General features: G+C 38.7%; 1 protein-coding gene across 3 annotated transcripts in view; it reads right to left on the reverse strand.

The window, feature by feature from the left end:
* Nucleotides 1–1,145: 1,145 nt before the first annotated feature.
* GTF2H1 (general transcription factor IIH subunit 1) overlaps nt 1,146–20,965 on the reverse strand; it is a 32,386-nt gene continuing 12,566 nt past the window's right edge. For all 3 annotated transcript variants that reach the window (XM_069073092.1, XM_069073083.1, XM_069073101.1), the window contains exons 3-15: nt 16,817–17,009; nt 15,818–15,983; nt 14,759–14,852; nt 12,837–12,986; nt 12,650–12,729; nt 9,529–9,659; nt 9,329–9,416; nt 8,588–8,676; nt 8,073–8,190; nt 7,220–7,310; nt 6,635–6,750; nt 3,491–3,583; nt 1,146–2,344 (exon numbers count right to left, since the gene is read on the reverse strand). In XM_069073092.1, the coding sequence (XP_068929193.1) occupies nt 2,258–2,344; nt 3,491–3,583; nt 6,635–6,750; nt 7,220–7,310; nt 8,073–8,190; nt 8,588–8,676; nt 9,329–9,416; nt 9,529–9,659; nt 12,650–12,729; nt 12,837–12,986; nt 14,759–14,852; nt 15,818–15,983; nt 16,817–17,009 (1,496 nt within the window). In that variant the 3' untranslated portion in view covers nt 1,146–2,257. The remainder of the gene's footprint in view (nt 2,345–3,490; nt 3,584–6,634; nt 6,751–7,219; nt 7,311–8,072; nt 8,191–8,587; nt 8,677–9,328; nt 9,417–9,528; nt 9,660–12,649; nt 12,730–12,836; nt 12,987–14,758; nt 14,853–15,817; nt 15,984–16,816; nt 17,010–20,965) is intronic.

The raw sequence follows: 20,965 nt of genomic DNA on the forward strand, positions 1-20,965 counted from the left end.
ACAAGAATGTTTTGCCTTTGTCTCCCCAGTTATTAGTAGAATACCCAGTCCATAAGAAGCTCCTAACAAATGCTTGACTGACTCAATGTAGCTAATGTGAAATATACTGTGGTATACTAAATGACATGAAGCAGGTAGGTGGTTTAGTGGACTCATGTCCAATTTGGGAATCCCTAAGACTAGAGTTTCCATGTGTATGTAAAATTGACATTTCAAAAACAATTCTTACTTTTATGTTGCTGAAAATACCAGATTAAGAATCTTTACAATCCCTCTCTGTTCTGAAAGTTTAAGAATACTATAATCTAGTGGGGGGAGGGCGAGAAGTCACTTACACAAAAGGGGATGTTGGAGTGTGTGTCAATAGGGGTAAGTTATTGGCCTTGAACAAAAATGGGCTAGGAAACACATGCTGATCATGCCTGATTAGCATCTTCACACTCTGCCCCTTCTTGCTCTCTCTGTTCTAGTGTCATTACATTCTCTGCTTGTATCCCCAATGGCAGGAAGGTTTTAGAAATAGGCAATAATTCTGGAATAATGAGCACTGGCCCACTCCCTACATCCAGAAGAACCTGGGGATTACCTTACGGGCAGGGTCTGTTTTTCATTTTTTCTTTGTATAAATGTCAAATGTAGCAGAAACTAACTTACACAAAGTCTGAGAACAAAGAGGAACCTCAGTCAGCTTAACAGTGTCATGAAGGCAATTCTGGGTTGAAGAAAGTGTTTTGGATCATTTGATGTTCTTGTGCCTGGTAATCAACAAAGGATCCTACTGTCTGTCAATGTAACTGCCTTGTTCAAAATGGGTACCTAGCCTCTGCTGGTGGGTGCCAATGGTCATATTCCAAAGGACTACAACTGGCCTTGCTGACAGTGAAATTCAGGGATACGATATGTTGAGACATATGTGCTTCAGAGAAAACTGCAATCCCATACCGGTCAAAGAATGACTGCCCATTAGGAGTTCTGATGACCCTTCCAAATTCTCCTCTTTAAATATTAAATACAGTTTTCACTTCTGCCCTGAGTATGACCCTACAATGTGACATATGCTTCAAATTCAAAGTCTTGAGCAACCCAACCCACTGCACAACCAGATATAAACAACCAGACATAATAAAAAACACAGAATGTGTCAGTTAAACAGTATGTATAAAACGGGTTTACTTTTTTGTATAATTTTTAATACAAGACAGCTAAGTCTTAGATAAACAGTGAGTTGATCCTATTAGGAACAAAATATGGCACAGATTCCAGATACAATATCATATCTAACTTTTTTTTTGCATTCACACGCTTTCCACTCTATGCAATGATTATCGATTCGCCAAAAATAGTTTAACAGTCAGGTAGAGACTGGAGAAAAACAGACTAGAGAAATACTTTTTATTTCTCTTAAAAGAGGTGAAAATAAGTGAATGATTCTTATAAGTTCTCTTCACCTGTAAGATCTTTAAACTCTTAAAAAAGCAGTTTCCTTTCAAAGCACATGCCATCTTAAAAAAATCTTAGCAGTGCACATGTGCACTCAAACAAAAACATGCAGCTCCATTGTCTCTTGAAAAAATTTTGCATAAAAAATTCAAGACTTTCTGCAAAACTGTTCCCCTTGTGTCATTCCAGGACCCCAAACCACAAATAAGCGCTCAGTGCAATTCTATTGCTTTTCATTTCCGTAGGAAACACAGAGCAGAAGATGCCTCTGACCACAACTGTCTTCTGATGGTTAGAGCGACAGCTTCTCTCTGCTTTATTTAAAATACTCCTTTTTCAACCTGTTTCAGTAAAGTACAAACAGAATCCAGTAAAATGTGAGGATCCAGTGGAGGAAAAAAAAACATTTAATTTCTACCCTGTGCCATATACTTAAAAAAAAAGGTTAGACAAAAAAAAATTTCAGATTTTATCAATTCACCCTTTTTAAAGTTACTTTTTATTTCTGAAAGCAGCTCTTAATGCAAATCAAAAGCAGTTCCTGAGTAACTGCAGTAAACAGTGTCTTTTTAAAATATATATTTTTTGCAATTCAGCTTGTTTTGGTTCTGCCTTAATTTACCTCCCAGTTTTCAAGTTTAACCACAGCTCCTTTCACTCCAGAATGTGCAAGTTCAATAGCGTCAGCTCCCAAGTCCAGTGGCTGCAGACGTCCCTGCAGCATCCTTTGGAGGATGCGAGAGCTGCTCAGGGTGTGTTCCCACAACTGCTGCAGAGAGCATTCCAGGGACCAAAGCCTCCAACGCCCAGGACTCCTTCACGTCTTCTTCAGCAGGCGCCGGGACTGCCATGTGTGAAGTTTATTGTAGGCCGTCTGCAGCATCTCTTCTATGTGACTTACCAACTGAAAAACAGTCAAAGACTTTGACAACAGCAGAGAAGGCTGCAATGTTTCTGCTGACAAACGATGACTCAGACTCATCATTACCCTTTGCCTGTGGATGGTACAATGCACAGCAAGAATAAAGCCCCATATGAGCACAAGGGGTCACTGTACATTAGGATCAGCAAAGCCAAGGAAGATGATGAGCTTGAGGCAGCAGGGTGGGTGCCCTAGTGCCGAGATGGGGGTGGTTCTGGAATTACAGAAGAGAACTGTGGGTCAGGACCTTGGAGCTCACAGCTACTTTCACAGGAGGGCTGCTACGGCTGATCCCTCATGGGTCTATCTCTGAATTACTTGACCTGAGCCTATTGGACTCTTTGAAAATGAATATCTTTAGAAACTCACTGATGTTGAGGGGCTCCTCAAGGCCTGGTTTAGTTATGTTGGGGAGGTGATAGGGCACTACAATCCTGAGAGTTAGGCACAAATTCTGCGTGCGTGTGTGTGTGTGTGTGTGTGTGTGTGTGTGGTATTTGTGGGGAAGAGGTGATTTCCATTATGTTGGTGACTGGCTCCACACCAAACGCTTTCCACTCTATGCACTTAGATGTTTGGCTTGTGATGCCTACCATTCAGTGACTTGATTTATTTCAGTCAAATATGGAAGTCACTGCTTTTCCACTTTTAAAACTTAAGAGGTAGCTCTCCTACATCATATACATTTAAAGGATCAGAAAACTTTTCTGATTGAGAAGCAGTATATTTATGGAGGTTGGAAGTGATATAAGATAACACTTATCAGATTAAAATAAATGAAAACAATTTCTTTTTTGAATAAAAAATTTTTCTATTTGCTGTTAGCATAAGAAATCATCTGTCTGTAGAGAAATGTGTTATCTTCTGAAGTCTCAACTTGCAAGGAACTATTCACACAGTCTTACTTTGCTCCATGTGTTACATCATTTGTTTGTCTACTGGGGCAACACTTTAAAGAAAACTTTACCACCTGCACTTCTTAACCTGTTATGTTTACATGTGGAATGGTAAGTGATCTTGGCTAATTGAAAAAGAAACCAGAATGTCTACTCATTAATATAAAATCAAATATAATCTAAGTATTTTACTGCATATAGAAAATGATGCTAAAATCAGTTGTTTTCTTACATTTGTGCTTAAATACTGTCTCCGAATTTTTTCTTGGAATGGGCAGAGCTTAGTAGCTTGGAATCGTTCCAAATTACTCTTCATCCTCACTACCTGTAAAATATGAATAAATACACAATGAGAGGTGGTGCTTTAATAAGGAAACACCTGGTTCAAGCCTTACCTCAGACACACACTAGCTATGTGACTATAACAACATGCTCCTTCCTAAAACTGAAATGACTCTCTATTGACTTTGTCTATTTTGCCTTTATATGTACATGCTGTTTCCCTAATAGGATGTAACCTCCTTGCAGGCAAGGATTGCTTCCTTTCTGACTTGTTTTCCCACCAAAATGTCTGGCACAGAGTAGGTACCTAATGGTAAAATGCTCATTGAATAAACGAAGAACTTTGTTTAAGCAAAAAATGTAACTCATATAAATAATATGATAACTGACTGGCCATGGGCAAAAGATTTGGCTTTTCAGTACCCCAGATACTCTCTAAGTACGTGCTACAGATGATGCAGTTTCCATATTGGGAATTTTTTATGCTGACAAAATGCCTGGGTCAGAACTATTCCCTAACCAAAACAAAAAACCCAAACCCCAACCAAAACAAAAAACCCAAACCACTACAAAATATCCTACAGTTTAGTCATGAGCTGAATTTTCTTTAATTGAAGCCTTCTCCAATCTCCAAAACGGTAATGATTCCCCCAACCCAGGGTCTCAAGAAGTATTATTATTAATAATAGCTAACTTTCATATAGCATGCTCACTTTGTTCAAGACACTGTGCTGAATACTTTAAACTCACTATCTCATTTAATCCTCAAAATAATCCTGGGAGGTAGGTGCTGTTCTTATCCTTATTTTACAGATAAGGAAACAAACACAGGTCAAGGGACTTGTCTAAGGTAACAAAGCTAGTAAGTGAGGCTAGATTTGAACTCGGGTTTTTCCTGACTCCAGGTCCACATTCTGTCTATTGTGCTACCTATATTATAGTACTATTTGGACCCTGTCTAATGCACTTTTGATGTACTATTAAATATTAGGATTTTTTTGGTTGTGTCAGAATCTATGTTGAAAGGGACATTAGATGCTATCTTGTTCATTTTACATCTGAAACAGAATTTTATCTATGACACTTGTAATAAATGGTCATTCAATTTTTGCTCAAAAAACCGTTTTCTTTAGCCAGTGAGTCCCTAATTCCTGCATTTTTGTGCCTGTTCCCAAGCACCATCTTCTTTAATCTGCTATTCGTTTTCCTGCTCTGCCTGTGGCTGAGCCCTCCTGGGGGACTTCACTGTCAGCTCTGGAACTCCTGCCCTAGTCCTGTGCTATTCAGATCATTTATACTATGGCCCACTCTGCATCACCACATCTAACCCTAACAGGGTCTTCAGTTTCTTGAAGGACTCCACAGATCCCAACAATACGCTCTCCGGGTTCCTTCTGACGTAACTGCAAGGGTTCCCAGGACTAGACAACAGCTGCCTGGCTTGACAAGTCTAAAGAGACTTTCAGGGGCAGCTTCCACACAAGGCTCTAAGAAAGCTACCAATTCCTCCAAAAGAGACTCCCTATTGCTAAGTGTTTTGAACCTTTCCCCTTTCTTTTCTATCACATTTTCCCTTCTTCCAATCTCCTAACACAGATTACGCCTCTTAGATTCCTCCTTGAAATACTTTCCCCCTTTTTTTCAAGGAACAATTTCATTTTCCTGCTGAGTTGAATTCCTCTAGTCCTTCCACCATTCTATCTAGGAAGGATGCCAGCCTCCATTTTGTGCAAACCTTTGTTACTCATTAGCGACACAAACAGACCCAGAGTGCATTCTGTGCTGGTCATCTGAAAATTCTTGTTGTTCTTCATAAACCCCAGTAGTGAGATCCCCAGTCTTTTCTTTCCCATTTGGTACCTCCTGGCTAACTGCTGGTAAATCATGTATCCCACTCAGTTCAGCTGTTTTTGGATAATTGATTTTCCTGTCTCCAATCCCCTGTGCACACAGCTGCCAAGAGCTAATTGATACTCCTAAAGTACAGTGCTGGGGGAGCTCTTCCACTTAGGGAGGTACCATTGGTTCCTTTTGCCCTTAGGTCACAACAAACCCATTTCGCATTAAAGCCCTTCATAATCTGGTTCTAGGTTATGACTTTTCCAGGTTTTACTGCACATTATGCTCCTTTGAACACGAAGCTACAAACCCAACTCACTGGCTGAAGTATCTGACATTCTACCTGCCAATGTCTGGAGCAGGGCCCCTCCACTCCCACCTTGTAGAATTACTAGCTTTGTCCAAGGCTGTTTAGATGGTGTCTCTTTCCTCCAAGAGGTCTCCTAACCGCCCCTCCAGGCACTAATGCCTTACCATTTCTTTCACATTAACTTTTGGAATATGACATCCATTTTGTCTCTGTATCCCCAGTGCCTATCAATCACAATGCCTTCTCCTAGTAGGCACTGAATAGATGCTCAGAGAATGAAGGAATAATGCCCTTTAAGGGCCTGCCTCGTCCTCTGACTAGCAATGAGAAGATTCCTGCCTAGTTTGAATGCCAATAGAAGCTGAGAGCACCTGTCTTTTGAGCAAAGACACTACTAGTTTCACAAAGGAACTACAATGACCTGCAAGGCTTTACCCAACTAATGCTCTCTTCCTAACTGCTGGATCCTCTTGTTGAAACCTCAGGCTTTCTCTTCCCTTCTACTACTCTAAGTAAGTTCCATAAGAGAGGTCTTTGTACCCACTAACAGATGTTTAACAAATGTTTCTTAAACTGAACCGAAGCAACTGACCTTTAGGGGGAACTGCTTCCCAGTGCTTCTCTGCCTCTGCAGATTCGTTTTCTCTTCCCCAAAGAAGACTGAAGGTAACATTTGGTGAACTGAGTCACTGTGTTTTTAATACCAAGTTACCTATTGTTCTAATTGACTAATGTTTGTAGTTACCGGTATCCCTCAGGATTTAAATAATTGCACTGATGGGATTTTGGGTCCTTGATCAACACACCGTAACATAGAAAAGGGGCTCACAAGCAGCAAATTTGAGTTAAAGTAAAAGTTCTAATTCATTCTATTAAGAATCTATTTCTGAATCATCACTTCCTGAGCCATGCTGTTAAAGGTGACTAGAATTCCTCTGCCCTTACCTTTTCTTCTAGGAATGGTGTGTTAACTGGAAAACAGGACCAGAAATGCCTTAGCAGCTCGCCCACAGCCACATACAAGTGTTTGAGTTCTGACTGAATGTCATTTGGCACCATCTCTGCATGAAAAAGGAAAGGCCTTTTGAAATCAAGTCTATTCATATATAGAATCCACAATACTGACCACTTTGTACTCTAATACAGTGTGGAATCATTCCCCTGAGAACTTAATAGATCTTCAGAGCTTAACATCCTTTGGGATACCAGATGGTGATTTTGTATATTTACTTATAAATAAGTATAATAAATAAGTGATAAGTGTAAGATTTCATGTTAACTTATTTCCTTTCATCTTAATTAACTAGTATTAATTAAATTAAATAAATTATTAACTAGTAAAAAATGACTCCCAATTGGGCCAGGTTAAGAAAAAAAAATCAATGTTACTAGTTACAACATTATGAAAGTTTATGAATACAAAGCTTGCATACGAATGAATAAAGCCTTATTAGCTTTTATAAAGTACACGTTCCCCCCCGCCCACTCTTTTCACCCAAGGGATGCCAGGTGAACCTGTGACACACATACGGTTTATGGCTTGCTGTGGTCCTCCCTGCATAAGTGCTCCCCCAGGGGATAGGGCTGTGATGGTACTACTTGCAGCACCACTTGAAAGAACCTAGAGAACAAGAAACAAAACTTCTCCTTCAGAATTTTTAGTTACTCCAGATTTAATAAAATGTAAAAACGAAAGTAAGAAGTTTCAACTCAGAAGAACAGGCATAAGCAGCCAAGATTTACTCATCCAAATCAAGACTCAATAGGAGTTTCACATCCTACTATTTCAAAGAGGCACCATGTTTCTCTTCCCACTGTTCCAAAAAGAGACCTACAAGAACACTGCTGTTTAAGCGGGGCCTTTCTTATGGATTAAGTGAAATGATTTTGCCCCATGACTTCACACACTGCTTTTGGTAAAGTAGAATGAGCAACGGTGAGTGAAAGAAGCCAGGCTAGCAAATAGGCTGCAATAATCTGTTCCGCTCATGGCAGCTAAAAAGGGTAACCGATTCAATAGAAACTCAGTCATTTAATTAAAATGTCAAAGCATGGCAAATGAAGACAACTAGTTAAAAGAGAAATCTTGAAAATATATTCTCTACTGTGTCAGTATCTATATTTAGAGCGTAACTACTTCTCTGGGAAACTTCCAGTCTAATTTTTCCACTAAGATCATATGTATATATGTATGTATGTAACATGAGTAGCCACAATACTGCTTCTTTCTTCACTTAATATCTATTGTCAACCAATTTCCGCATCTGTTAAAAATCAGAAATCACTGTTTTAAGCTCCTTCAAAATATATCCCAAGATGGATGGTTTTGTAAGTTAAGATAGGAAAAAAAAAAAATATAAAGTTACCACCTGAAGATATTTACCTGAGTTAGTTTGGGTGTATACGTTTCCATCTCTTGTTTAATACTCTGAAAAGAATTGATAATATCCTGACTTGTTGCATATTGGAGGAACTGAATTGGAGTTGGGCCATGATAATACCTGAAGATGAAGATGGAGGAAAAAGTTATTGAATTTGAAATGCTTTGCCTTTCAGCCACCTCAGAAGTCACCATATGGTTTTCCTGATGTTACAGAAATGAGGCATTTCAGTAAAATTATTCCATTCTCCACAGTATATTCAAGAAGGCAACAAATTTATGGATAACTTAGTCACTGAACCTTCAGATCACAAGATATATATTGCGGCTCCTGAACTGTAATAATTTTATTCAGTTAAGAGGTGAAATCTTGCAAGGGAATCTTTGCTAAAAACAGATACTCCATTTGAATAACAGTAACTGGACAAAGTATGGAAGCTATTCCAGAAAGAATTCAAGGTAGAATCACTCCACATATAACTGTTTTATATAACAGTCACACTTGAAAATAAACTTACCTATCTGACTTCTTTAGGCTTAGTGCAATTGTTTTTATGCTATTATTTTTCCCCAAGTCTTCATATTCAATGGATTCCTGTAACTTCACCTGGAATTATTTATAAACATATGAGATTATTTGCTAATAGATAGATAAGTAAATAAGAGAAACCAAGTCTCATACAATCTTTCTCTATATTTATCTTTAAATATACTTAATAAAAAGCACCTCCTGAAGTATTAAGATTCATGATACTACATGCTATAGCATTAAATATACTTCAGAAGACTTAAATGAGAGGTATTTTTGAAAGAATTTTTCCCTGTTTATTTATCACCTTCCTCTCCTACTCAAGAAACAGTACCACAATGACTCACTAACATTTCTAGGACCCCATTTGACTCCCCCCAAAAGGGGTACTAATGAAGTATTATCTACCTGCAGACCCCACTAGTTTGCCTAAATTCATTTCTGTCTGGGTACTGTGAAAAAAAGTTATAATTCTACCTATAGTTACTGAAGCTCAAGGATGCTTCTTAGCCAGTCCTTGTTTTTTGTCTTTATGTTTCCTTCAGGACCTGTGATCCTGTACAGAGGATAATCCTCATTGGTTTTTAATTTCTTCTTCAATAAACTGTGGTTGTGGGACTAGTCCCTTTTAGCTTCAAATTCTATGAGTATCAAGGACAGAGGGAAGAGTGTACTGAATAAAAGTAAAGGAAGACTGAATCTGCTACCAGGTAACAGTGTTATCCCTTACCCTTTTGACTGGTGGCTGAAAGAAGTCTGAATCCCGAGAGTTCCCATCTGTGCTGCTGTTTTCAATGTTGTGATCATTTTGTGCTTCACTTAAAGGGGGAAAAAAGATATTTTTTAAAAAACACACAGGGCGAAAAAAAACCATGGACATAGCACTTTAAGATTCCAACTGCTACTCTTCTGTAAACATTAAAACTTAACTGTTTCCTGAGACCCGCTGCCAGGACCATAGCACTATGATGGTTAAATCTCTTGATGATCGCGGCATTGCTATTTTCCTTTATGGATTTTGAAGAGTTGGAAGTAGATGGCACAGGGGAAACCCCATAGCCCTGTAAAGAACAATATGAAGTTATAATATAAAATAGGATTTTCCTCCAAACTCCCAAATTAGGCTCCTTCTGATTAACTACCGTAGCTAATCTTTGGGAGAATATACACTCACTTGAAAGAACATTGTTGAATAATTGACCCTTAACCTTTCCCCTCCCATTACTAAATTCTTAGGTATAAAATGGTTCAGCATATTACCTATGAAAATTTGGACTTAAGGAATGGAATAAAAGACATTAAATAAATTAAATAGTAGGGCTGGAAAAAGAGGTAGGCCGGAAACAGGAAGAGTGAGGGATAAGAGACCAAGTGCTATACTGCTACCCATGAAATATTTAACCCAAAAACAGAAACACTGCCTGCCCCCCCACCCCCACCCCAAACAAAGACCTACAGGAAAGGCCCAAATTTTTTGAGGATCAGGGTCCCTTTTAATGTTTGAAAATTTATAGATTACCTTTCCTCCAATGATAATAGCTGTATTATTAGTTTGCATTAATTGAAAAGATTACTGAATACTGACTAATGCCTAATGACAAAGCTGTTAATTCAGTAGAGAAGTAATGTGGTTTAATGGAGAAAAAGCTGGCCAAGGAGTCAGAAAAACCTGGATTCATTCATACAAAGTGACCCCAGACAAGTCACCATCTCTGAGTGGCCCAGGTCATTCTCCAGGATTAAGAGTGGAAGAGCAGCAACACATGGATTCTTTAATTTCTTTAAATAATTTCTCTAAATTAATGGAATCAAAGGTCTGGTCCCTCTTACTGCCCTTAGAAGAGAAATCAGTAGTTATGCTTCTACATATATATGAAAAAGAATAACAGACAGATGTCTGTTTGAAGCAATGAATTCCAACCTCAGACCTGTTATTCCCACTATGGGACTCACATATACCTTATAATAACTTTCCAGGCCTCTAGGAAAATCTGGACTCTGTCCCACCCCAATCAAGTCAGAACTATTGCTTTAGTGCTAAGTGAATGTTCTAAGGACTTAAAGAAAAAAATTGATAAGAATCACACTGAAAAGAATCTGAGTTACTGTGATCTGTAGCAAGAGGTCAACTTGTTCTCACATTACCACAGATCCACTTAGGTATTAAAACATTGAAGTAGTGATGTATGTAGTGCATATTTTAAATATTAAATTGTGATAGAATTCCTATTTTAAAGTTAGGCTCTAACAGAAATCTAAATTAAATTTCACTGTTAGAAAAACAGACATTTTTCCAATTTATTTTTACCCCTTAAGAATAATGCCAAATCTAAGTTGTAACATTGGACATTAGATATTAGGTAAAAAAAATTCTCCACATATACCATCACATCAGAGTTCATATACTCTGCCTAGTTTCATGCCACAAGTAGTAAAACTAAGCACAAGTGTATAGAGATTTGCTTTATGTCAACTGTTTCTATTGTAAGAACTGCAGAATTAGTTTAGAGGGATGACCTAAATGTACCATAGAACACCATTTTACACTTTCCAGGAAATAACGAGTTTCAAATTATAAGAGCAAACTGATGAAAATTAATTAGGACACTGCTGATCGTACTTCACAAAACCCATAACAAAGTATACAACAAGAGGGTCACTATAGGCAGTTCTCATTACAGGTAACTCTTCTGAAATAAGACTCATCTACTCTCATGACTTCTTATAGTTGTAAGAAGATGTAAGTTATAAATAGAAGATGGCTTCTATTTGTCATCTGGGGACTAGTCTTGAGTACCTCTGGAGGGGCCCACCACCAAAAAGTTGGTCACCAGATCAGAAATTTTATTTGATCTTTTTAGCCACAGCAATTCCTATAGACTGCCTGCTGAGTGATGGGAGGGAATATTCCCACATTGATGAAATTATATATTTGAATTAAAGCTATTTCTAAATGTGTATTTGTTTTATGTTCTTCTTCAATTCTATCCCTCTTCCCCCACAAGCCAGAACTGATCCTTCCCTTTCCATGTACTACTATGGCACTCTATACCATTCATGTACTTGTACACTCAATATTTATTTCTGAACACGTCATATGACTAGTAGAAACAATGCCATTTATCATTGTCTTCTTTAGAATGAAACACTCACTGTATGAAATACTCACTGTAAAACAGGGCATTCAGGAAATATTTGTTAAACTGAATTGGGAATTATGCAGTAGAAAGCACATACCATTTTGTCACTGGATTTGGTAATACCAAAGATTATGGTTTCTTAATTTTTTTGTTTAGTTATGTTGAAAATACAAAAACAAAAAAGTGAAAAAAATTATACTTCAGTTTGCACTCAGAGTTCATCAATTCTCTCTCTGGAAGTGGATAGTATTTTTTATCATGAGTCCTTTGGACCTGTCTTGGCTCCCTGTATTGATCAGAACTGCCAAGTCTTTTGCAGCTGGTAACTGTTACAGTATTGCTGTTATTGTGTACAATGTCCTAGTTCTGCTCACTTCATTTTGCATCAGTTCATATAACTCTTCTCAGGTTTTTCTGATCCCCTCCCCAACACTTCTTATAGTACAATAACATTCCATCACAATCATATACCACAACTTGTTCAACTGATATGCATCTCCTCAAATTTCAATTATTTTGCCACCATAAAAAGAACTGATATAAATATTTTGTACATGTAGATTCTTTTCCTTTGATCTCACTGGGGAGAGACCTAGTATCAAAGGGCATGCAGTTTTATACCCCTTTGTATAGCTCCAAATTGTTCTCTAGAATTCTTATATTTTTTTGTGTATTATGGGCCCCTTGGTTAGTGTGATGAAGCCTAATATTACTGTGGTTTGCTGCCTATATTCATAACTGAAAGAAATGCTAAATACAGTTAGCAGAAATTAAAGATTTAATTCCATGCAAGTTCAGGCCCCCGATATTGATCTATGGGCTCCATTAAGAATGCCTGTCTTAGACTGCTTCAAAAATGTATATTTGGGATTCTGTTCTTTCCTAATAAAAACCTTCCATTTTCTCCTTACCTCATCTAATGATTTATCCTCCAGTGCTGTCAAATCTAGTAGTGGGTTTTTCACTCCTAGTGATACCATTGTTTTTAAACCTAGAAAAACAAATAAAACTCAAAGTTGCATCAATTCACATCACTTTAGAAATAAACAACCCTTAATCTAAATAAGAATTCTGACACAGATAACAAAGATCACTCACCCTTTTCATCCATTTTGGCACATTCTGCAAAGAGATCTTTTGACCCTGTGTTAAGCCGATCCCTATGAAAATAATGGGATTGAAAAAATCGTGTCCAGAACTCTTTTTCTGTCATGTTATGTGGAACGTTTTCTGCATATTTCATTTTTACTGTGGGGAAACACAGAACAGATAAAGCTGTATAATGAAAAAAAGCTATAGGGAATCTAGATACTACTTAAAAGCAAAACAAATTAAAACAAATTTCCATTATTAAGCTCTCAAAAGAGACTCAAAATAAGGCCATGGCTAATTAGCCTGGAGAAAATAGATTTAAATTTGATGTGAGCATTCTTTTTTTTTTTTTGATGTGAGCATTCTTAAAATATATAAAGGGCCACAATATGGAAGAGGGACTAGACTTATTTGGTATGGTCTCAAAGGGGAGAATTAGGACTAATGCATTACAGCCAAAGGGAGACAGACCATACTTCTATAAAAGAGAGCTTCTAATAATTGTCCAAAGATGGAATGGGATTCTTTATGAGGTGATTTCCCCAATAGTGAAGGTATTATTCAATAGTGGAGTAAAGAATGTAATAATTGATGATCTTAGACAATGTACAGGGGAATTGTACATAAGGTAATTTAATTCAACAAGCATATGTTAAGTATCAATATACACTCTGCTATACTGTACTAAGTACTGATGAAACAAGTGTGTGTGTATGTGTAACAACCTAGACATAGATAAATAAATATAAATTAGGGTAAGTAATTTTTTGGGAGGGAGGGAGAATAACTAAGAACTAGGGGCATCAGGGAGAAGCCTTGAAGGTAGATGGAAGTTCTTGAGGCTGAGGAACAGGAGAACATTCCAGATACAGGAGATGGCCTATATATGGAAATGTGACAGGCACATCCTGTACAGTAAACAGTGAGTTAAGTCTGACTATAGTAAAGATTGTTTGAGAAAGGGTAATGTTCAATCATTTTGAAAAGGCAGGTTGTCAAGGGCTTGTATCACAGGAATACTAGTCTGAGAGGTGAGGAGGGAGGGAGATCCATCAGGAGACTATTGTGACAGTCCTGCTGAAGGGTCAGGAGCTGGGTGAATCTGGGTGGCTGCAGAGACTTTGGAGAGAAAGGCATATGAATGAAAGATTTTGTGGAGGCAGAACTGACCAGATTTGGTAACTGCTAACTTGTCACTGTTGGTAGGAAAGAGTATAAACAATGCTTCTTAGAGTCTGGCACCTTGGTGACTTGGACAGTGGTAGTGACCTTGAAAGTAACAGTAAGTGGAGGGGTGGGTTTCGGGAAAGATGATGAGTTGTTTGGACATGGTGAGTTTCAATGGGATACCCATGTGAATAAGTCTAGCAGCAGATGAGACGCAGGCCTGGCATGCAGGAGATCAAGGCTGGGGATAGAGATTCAGGTATCATCTGATTAAACAGGGCAGTTGAACTCATGGGACTTGAAGTCACCAAGAAAGTAAATTAATAGAGAAAGAAGATTCTGGATAGATCCTGGTACAGCCCTACAGAGGTGGCAAGACATAGATTGTGATCCCATAAAGGAAACTGAGTACAACTAGTAAGGCAGGTAGATGGTACCTTAAAGTCCCTAAAATATTATCTATCTCCGAGATTGTGAATGAGATCAATTACGTAGAATCTAGGTCCAAGTAGTACATGATGAATCAGTATAAAATTAATGTGAATATGTAATTCTAAATGAAACAAAATGTTTTGGATTTGGAGGAACCTAATCTGACAGAAAGTAAGTTTAGTTATGAGAAGACAGACTCTGGAAAGGATGAAAAGAAAGGCTCTTCAACCAATGAAGTAACAGCAAGAATGTCTTCCAAGAATGCATTGCATCACACACACAGACACAGGCACGTGAGTACACAGTATGATGGAATAGTAGCTTCTTACCTGCTGGGTAGGTCCTAAATATGGACTCAATGATATCAGAAGTTAAATTATATCTTAGGCCATTACAGCCATCTGTTTGGGGGCGGACATCAGCCTAAGAGAATGAATACAAATAGAAGCCAATTGGAATGACACAAGAGAAATAACACTTGAGGGCTAACCATAGACTAGGTGTAGGGAATAAAACTTAAGGCTTTCTTAACCATTTGGGCTGCTGTCTATCTCCTCCCTGGTCTTTTTCTCTGTTACTAAGTCAGGGCCCCAAAGCTATGATTTCATATGCCCGATAGCCAACCTCTGAAAAATTTTATTTCTAGGAAATTTCATTATATAGCAATATTATAAGTTCAAGGGTGGCAAAGGGCTGACAACTGCTGAGTATCCTGTCCTGGGAACTTCATCTACTTTCAAAATGATATAAACAGTTACTACTTAACTTTATGGTAGAAGGAACTCTCAGGTTAATAATTTCCCTCTAACAATGAGGATCAGCTACTTAAGAGTCTAAAACAGTTGCCTGGGCACTGAAAGATCAAGTGACTCTCAGGATCATAAAACCAGTATGGGTCAGAAGTCAGCTCTCTATTACACTATACTCCTTTCAATTTTATATTGCATTTTAACTTAGATAATTACAAAAATGCATCATAAGGCAGAATTTTAAGAACAGGTAAGGCCACAAATTAAAACAAAGGGGAAACAAGGACTAATTAGTAGGTCAATATTGAATATAGGCTTCTTTTCTTAAAGTTCAGATAGCCTTAGAACTAGAATAATCAACAAGCTGAGTACTAATTACTCACACTTAGTTTAAAGGACAAGCACAAAAGGCAAAAACAGAAGTCAGAATACACATGTTTAATATGAAATGTTATTTTAACAGACTGAGAACATAGATAAAGAATTTTATATTCAATATAACATTTTATTCTTGCCAGAAAATACCAAAGCTCTGGTGGAAAATCTGACATAAACATGATAAACCTCTACCTAATGGAAGGCATATAATTTCCAATTTTTCTTTCTTTAGATATCTGAGAATAAAAGCAGGTCACATACCAGAAATGCTGCAGAAATGCCCACATCCTGCTTGTGATTGGATGCTGCAGGGCTATCCACACTATTCATGCTTAAACGATTGGCCCAGAATTCCTCAGCACTGATCACCTGACTCACAACCAGGTCTTTATAAAGCTGAAACAAAACAGGATCTTCTTGCAGCATTCTGGTGATAAGAATGTATTAAATAAAAATTGAACTTTCTAGAATAAGGTACCATTCAGCTTCAAGCTTCAAAAACAAGTAGCATCAAAACACATAATCCTGAACTGATATCAGAGGTCAACACTATGGATCCTTTTTTCTTTAATAATCAAAAAAATAGAAAGCATTTTAGAGGGGAGTATATTTGGGCTAGAGGTGGGTATGGTAATAATGGAACAGTACTGCCTGAGATGGTGGGGGGAGAAATTTTCAGTACAGATTTTTTCCAATGACTGTCTTGCCTGGGAAAATTCTGATCATTGATGAGACACTGAGTAGACACTAGTACTGAGTAGAATTATAGTTAATTTTAAATTTAAACTTAAATCCTGAGGCAATCTTTTTCAACCCCCACTCTCATTTCTGTGGTTTACATGTTAGCCAAAACACTCTCTGGATGACTAGACATGCTGACATTTTCTTCTGATATCTTAACTGGGCACTCATCCTCTCCCTTTTTTTCCTTCAAGATGATTCATTTTCAGTGCCTCAGTGAAAAGACTATGATTCTAAGGAATCAGGAGACATGAATTCCAATTTCAGCTCTGCCAGTGACAGGCTGTGGAACTTCAGGTAAACTACTTAACTTCTCTTAGTATCACTTCCACCATCTGTAAAATGTGAACAATGATCCCTACCTTATGGCTATTGTTAGGATTAAATAGAAGCATACACGAAAGTAATTTGAAAAATTAGAAGCCTTTTTACTAGTAAAAGGAATCATCGCTATGGCGGGCCATCTCAAATGAGTTCAAGAGACCGAAGGCCATGCCCTTGCTTCTCCCTGCCCTTCACCTGTTTTTCTCTTCCAGTTCTTTATTGGCTTTCCTCTTGAATTTGGGCAATAACTGCTGAAGAAGGTCTTTCACAGCATCTCGCTCCTTTACAGCTGTGCTTTCATTGGAAAAATGGAAATTGGTTGTGTCTCCTGCATGGAGGACCAGCTGAAGTTGGATTTTAGCTTTTCCTTCTGGACTGATTTTCTGGCCTAAAAACAAACATGAGGCTAATTAGCAAGTATTCATTGCTATGCCAAAGGCCTTCAGACAGTAGTCTATGCCTAATTCTCCCCAAGTTCGAGGTCATGGTGAGGTGTCCAGTCACCCTGCTCCCTATGGTGACAAGGAACATGCAAGAGGGTCTTTAGAGATGCCTTTAAACCAGGTTCACAAACTGACAGCGTCTAAGTAGTCACTGCTTCAACATGTGGAGATATGCAGGACCCAAGCTTCTTCCTGTACTTGAGGGACAACAGCTCCCTCTGAAAATTTCTCATCTATCTTGTCTATAATCAGGGCTACAATGAACCCTAGATCAGAAAGAGCAGAGTATTTTCTTCCAAAATAATTCATCAATAAAGCCGAACCCTTAAGTTTAGATTTTTTGATGTTAACAAAACAATGGCAGCCTTGGAGAATTGATCTCATGACAACTTCCCCATATAACCTTCTGCTTCTCTTCTTTAGAATGAAACTAAGATAAGAAGGGATTTTTCCTAATTAAAATGATTTTATTTTTCACTGTAATAATACACTGATGGCATTTTCATATACACAATCTCTGTTTATCTTTAGCTAAAGATCTAAGTCAACCTAAGGCTTTTAGGCAGCTGGCATTTTTGGTAGGCTCCAAATCTGGCTCTACCCACAATGACTACTCACTATTAAGGCATCGTCCTAAAAATGTTATATGTGAAATTTATTTTGCTAGTCTTATTTGAAGGACATCCCATACACGAGATAAGTAATCAACAACTTTAATTTAAAACAGACCCCCCCCCCCCATCAAGTAACAATTGTTTTCACTGTGGAAATTTACAATATAACCTTAAAACACTAAGAGGCAGGATATCATACTGCATCGTAGATGAAAGGCCAAACTTGGAGTCAGGAAGACCTTGGTTCAAACTCTACCTCCCACACATACTAGTGGCATGACTGAGCACAATGTCCCTTAGCTCTCAGTATTCCAAGTAACCTTCCAAGACTACAAGCTGCTGCTTTAGGTAGTCTCTGAACAGGAATTCCCCATGTGGATGAAATAAGATCCATCTTGACTTCCTTCTTCCCACCCAACATGACCCCAAAAGCTCTTGTTTTGCCTGTAGTCTCTCCTCACTTGACTCAAGAGTGATGCTAAAATGGTTTTCCAAAAGGACTGGTCCATAGGTCTAACCATGCTATGCCCACTACTCAAACTCCAAAGGCTTTTAAGACCAAACATAAAATCCTGTGTTTGGCTTCGAAGGACTTTTAGAACTAACCCTGCCAAGTCCTTCATGCTTTATTCCTCTTCCTGTACCTGGTGGTCCAGCCAGACTGGGCTTCCTGCTCTTCCTCACATAGGGCACTCCATGTCCTGCACTGGCTATCCCCTCTCCACCTAGGCTTCTCAGAATCTAATTTCCTTTAAAACCCAACTCAAGTAAAATGGGGTATAATGATATTTGTACAGTGCTTTGCAAACCTTAAAGCCCTATAATAATGTTGGATATTCTTTTTAAGTGCCACCTATTACATGAGGATTTTCCAGGTCTCCATGAAAATTATCTTACATTTATTTTGCTTGTACTTATGTTTGTAAGTGTTTTTAAGGTCTTTCAGGTCAGGGCTGTTTCCTTTCTGTCTTTGTATTTCAGCACCTAACAGTGCCCACCTGGTACACAGCAGGAACTTAATAAGTGTACTCATTATGTGACTGATGCTCTGTAGCTAATAAGAGTGTGCTCTTTATCACCAACAGTACAATTGATACCAAAAGACTTTTCAAAACTACAAGGATAGTCTTCTTGCTGCAGAAATGCTAATAAAACAAGAAGCTCCAAAACTTTATTTGTAAATTGTAACAATTTCCTAAGGAAATGATGGCTAGCTTCCCAGACCAGCCTATGAAAGTCCCTTTAATCCACAGTGTGGCCCAAGTATAGTACTATTATGAGTTCTACAGAAACTATTTATATAACTGCTTCTCTGTGAAAATACACTCCAGGCAGCCCCAGGGAGATAAGGGGCAGGGCTCCTGGGTAATCCTAATAACCAATGATCCTGACTCCATTTAGGCTGGCCAGGGCCCTTCTCCCTCTCCCGGATCTAGCTCTCCAGAATGCATAGGAGTGTGGTGGGGGTGGGGGAATGAGAAACCAGGTGAAACGGCAACATGGTAGTCCCCATCACTTGGATGAACTAGGCCCCTCTGGAAACTTTGGGGAATACGCTTCACAATTTACCATTAGCTTCACTGTTTCTCTCTCCATCCCTGTGTTCATCAATTACAAATCATATAAACTTCCACCTCACATTCTCTTCCTTCCTTCCCAGTCCTTTTCAACCTGTGGCTCTCTCATTCTCACTGCCCACACCTTGTCCTGTGCTCACTGTAATTTTCATTTCACAGTGAACAAAATGCTTTGTGTCCTGGACCTTTCTGGCTCTCAAGAGACCTGTCTCTTCCCAGACTCCACGGCATTCTCAGCCACTCTACTTAGCACTGCCCGGAGCTCCCCACCCCATGCTGACTGGTCAGTTATTCATTTTATCCAACCTCAATGGGGCTCTCACTGCATGGAGGCCATCTTTTTTACTCCTTCCTGACTGCCTCCCTCATTCAGCACAGATGTGACTTCCCCAGCCTCTCACTGCACTGACCCATACCCCTTAAAAAGTTGTCTACTCTTCCAGGTAGCACAGCAAGTAAGAGCACCGGCTCCAGTGTTGAGAAGACCTGGAGATCGAATCCCGGGCTCAGACACTTAGCACCCACCCAGAAACACCTGGCCGTGTAACCTTGAGCAAGTTACTTAATCCCGATTGCTTAATTAAAAAAAAAAAGTTGTCTACTCTCACTCCTCATTCTTTGAGGGCCTCATTCAAATGAAAATGTTCCCTCCAATGATACCACCATGCCTTAATTGCTAGATTTGATGGCTTTTTCTCAAGTCTTGCTCCTCAATCTAGCTGTAGCATCCAATGCTATCGACTATTCCCTCTCTCTGTGGGTCTTTGTGATGCCCCTTTGTCCTAATTCTTTTCTTACCTGACAATCCCTCAGTCTCCTCAGCTGGCTCTACAACCATCTCATCCCTCCAACTGTGGGTATCTCCCAAGGTTCTGTCCTAGGCTCCCCTTGCTTCTCCCTCTTGGCAATTTCATGAGCTTCAGGGGGTTATCACGTCTATGCAGCTGGCTAAATTTCCAGTCCAAACCTTTCCCCTAAGCTTTAAGGACCTATCACCAATTGCTTACTGGATGTTTCACTTCTCTCTTCAGTTCCTCGCACACAGTAATTCAGCAAATATTTATTAAGTATGTACCAAGTGCCAAGCACTGTGTTAAGCTCCAAATGTTCAGAAGCTGTGGGGCAGTTGGGTGTATCTGGCATTGTGTAATGGGATTTTACCTGTAAGCATTGTTTGTACACTTTCCCAAGTATTCCCTGTACCCTACTATTTTGATGTATTACCTTATGGTACACATGTTACAGCAAAATGAAGGTGAGTACAGTCGCTACATGTGAACCAGAACAGCTCTAAGTTACAATCCTGTTAAGGGATTCCTTGTCTATTCACAGTTGTGGGTCTCCCACAAGTTGAGAAAAGTGGAGGGTTATTTTCCGAGTAAAGGTTCAAATTCCAGTTAGAACCAAAGTGGAAGAATGATAGAGTAAATGCTATGAAAACCAAAATGTAATGAATTTCTTGTCATACCATACTTGTCAAAGTTCTATATTTACCCTGATTTTTAAGCATTCAAAGCTAAACTTGCAAACTTGGGGATAGAAAAGAGATGTTTAAAAGCAGCTTTGTAGGTCAATAAAACATGAAAATATCTTATGCTGTAAAAAACAAACAACCTCCATTCCCCTCCAACTCAAAAACCATGGAAAGGAGGAGAGTAGAGAGGAGACAGAGGAGACAGAGGGGACAGAGGCGGGGAGAGAGAGAGAGAG

This window comes from Petaurus breviceps, unplaced genomic scaffold (assembly GCF_028583685.1).
Source record: "Petaurus breviceps papuanus isolate PSGF00001 unplaced genomic scaffold, PetGlider_PUasm1.0 140, whole genome shotgun sequence".
Classification (NCBI taxonomy): Eukaryota; Metazoa; Chordata; class Mammalia; order Diprotodontia; family Petauridae; genus Petaurus; species Petaurus breviceps.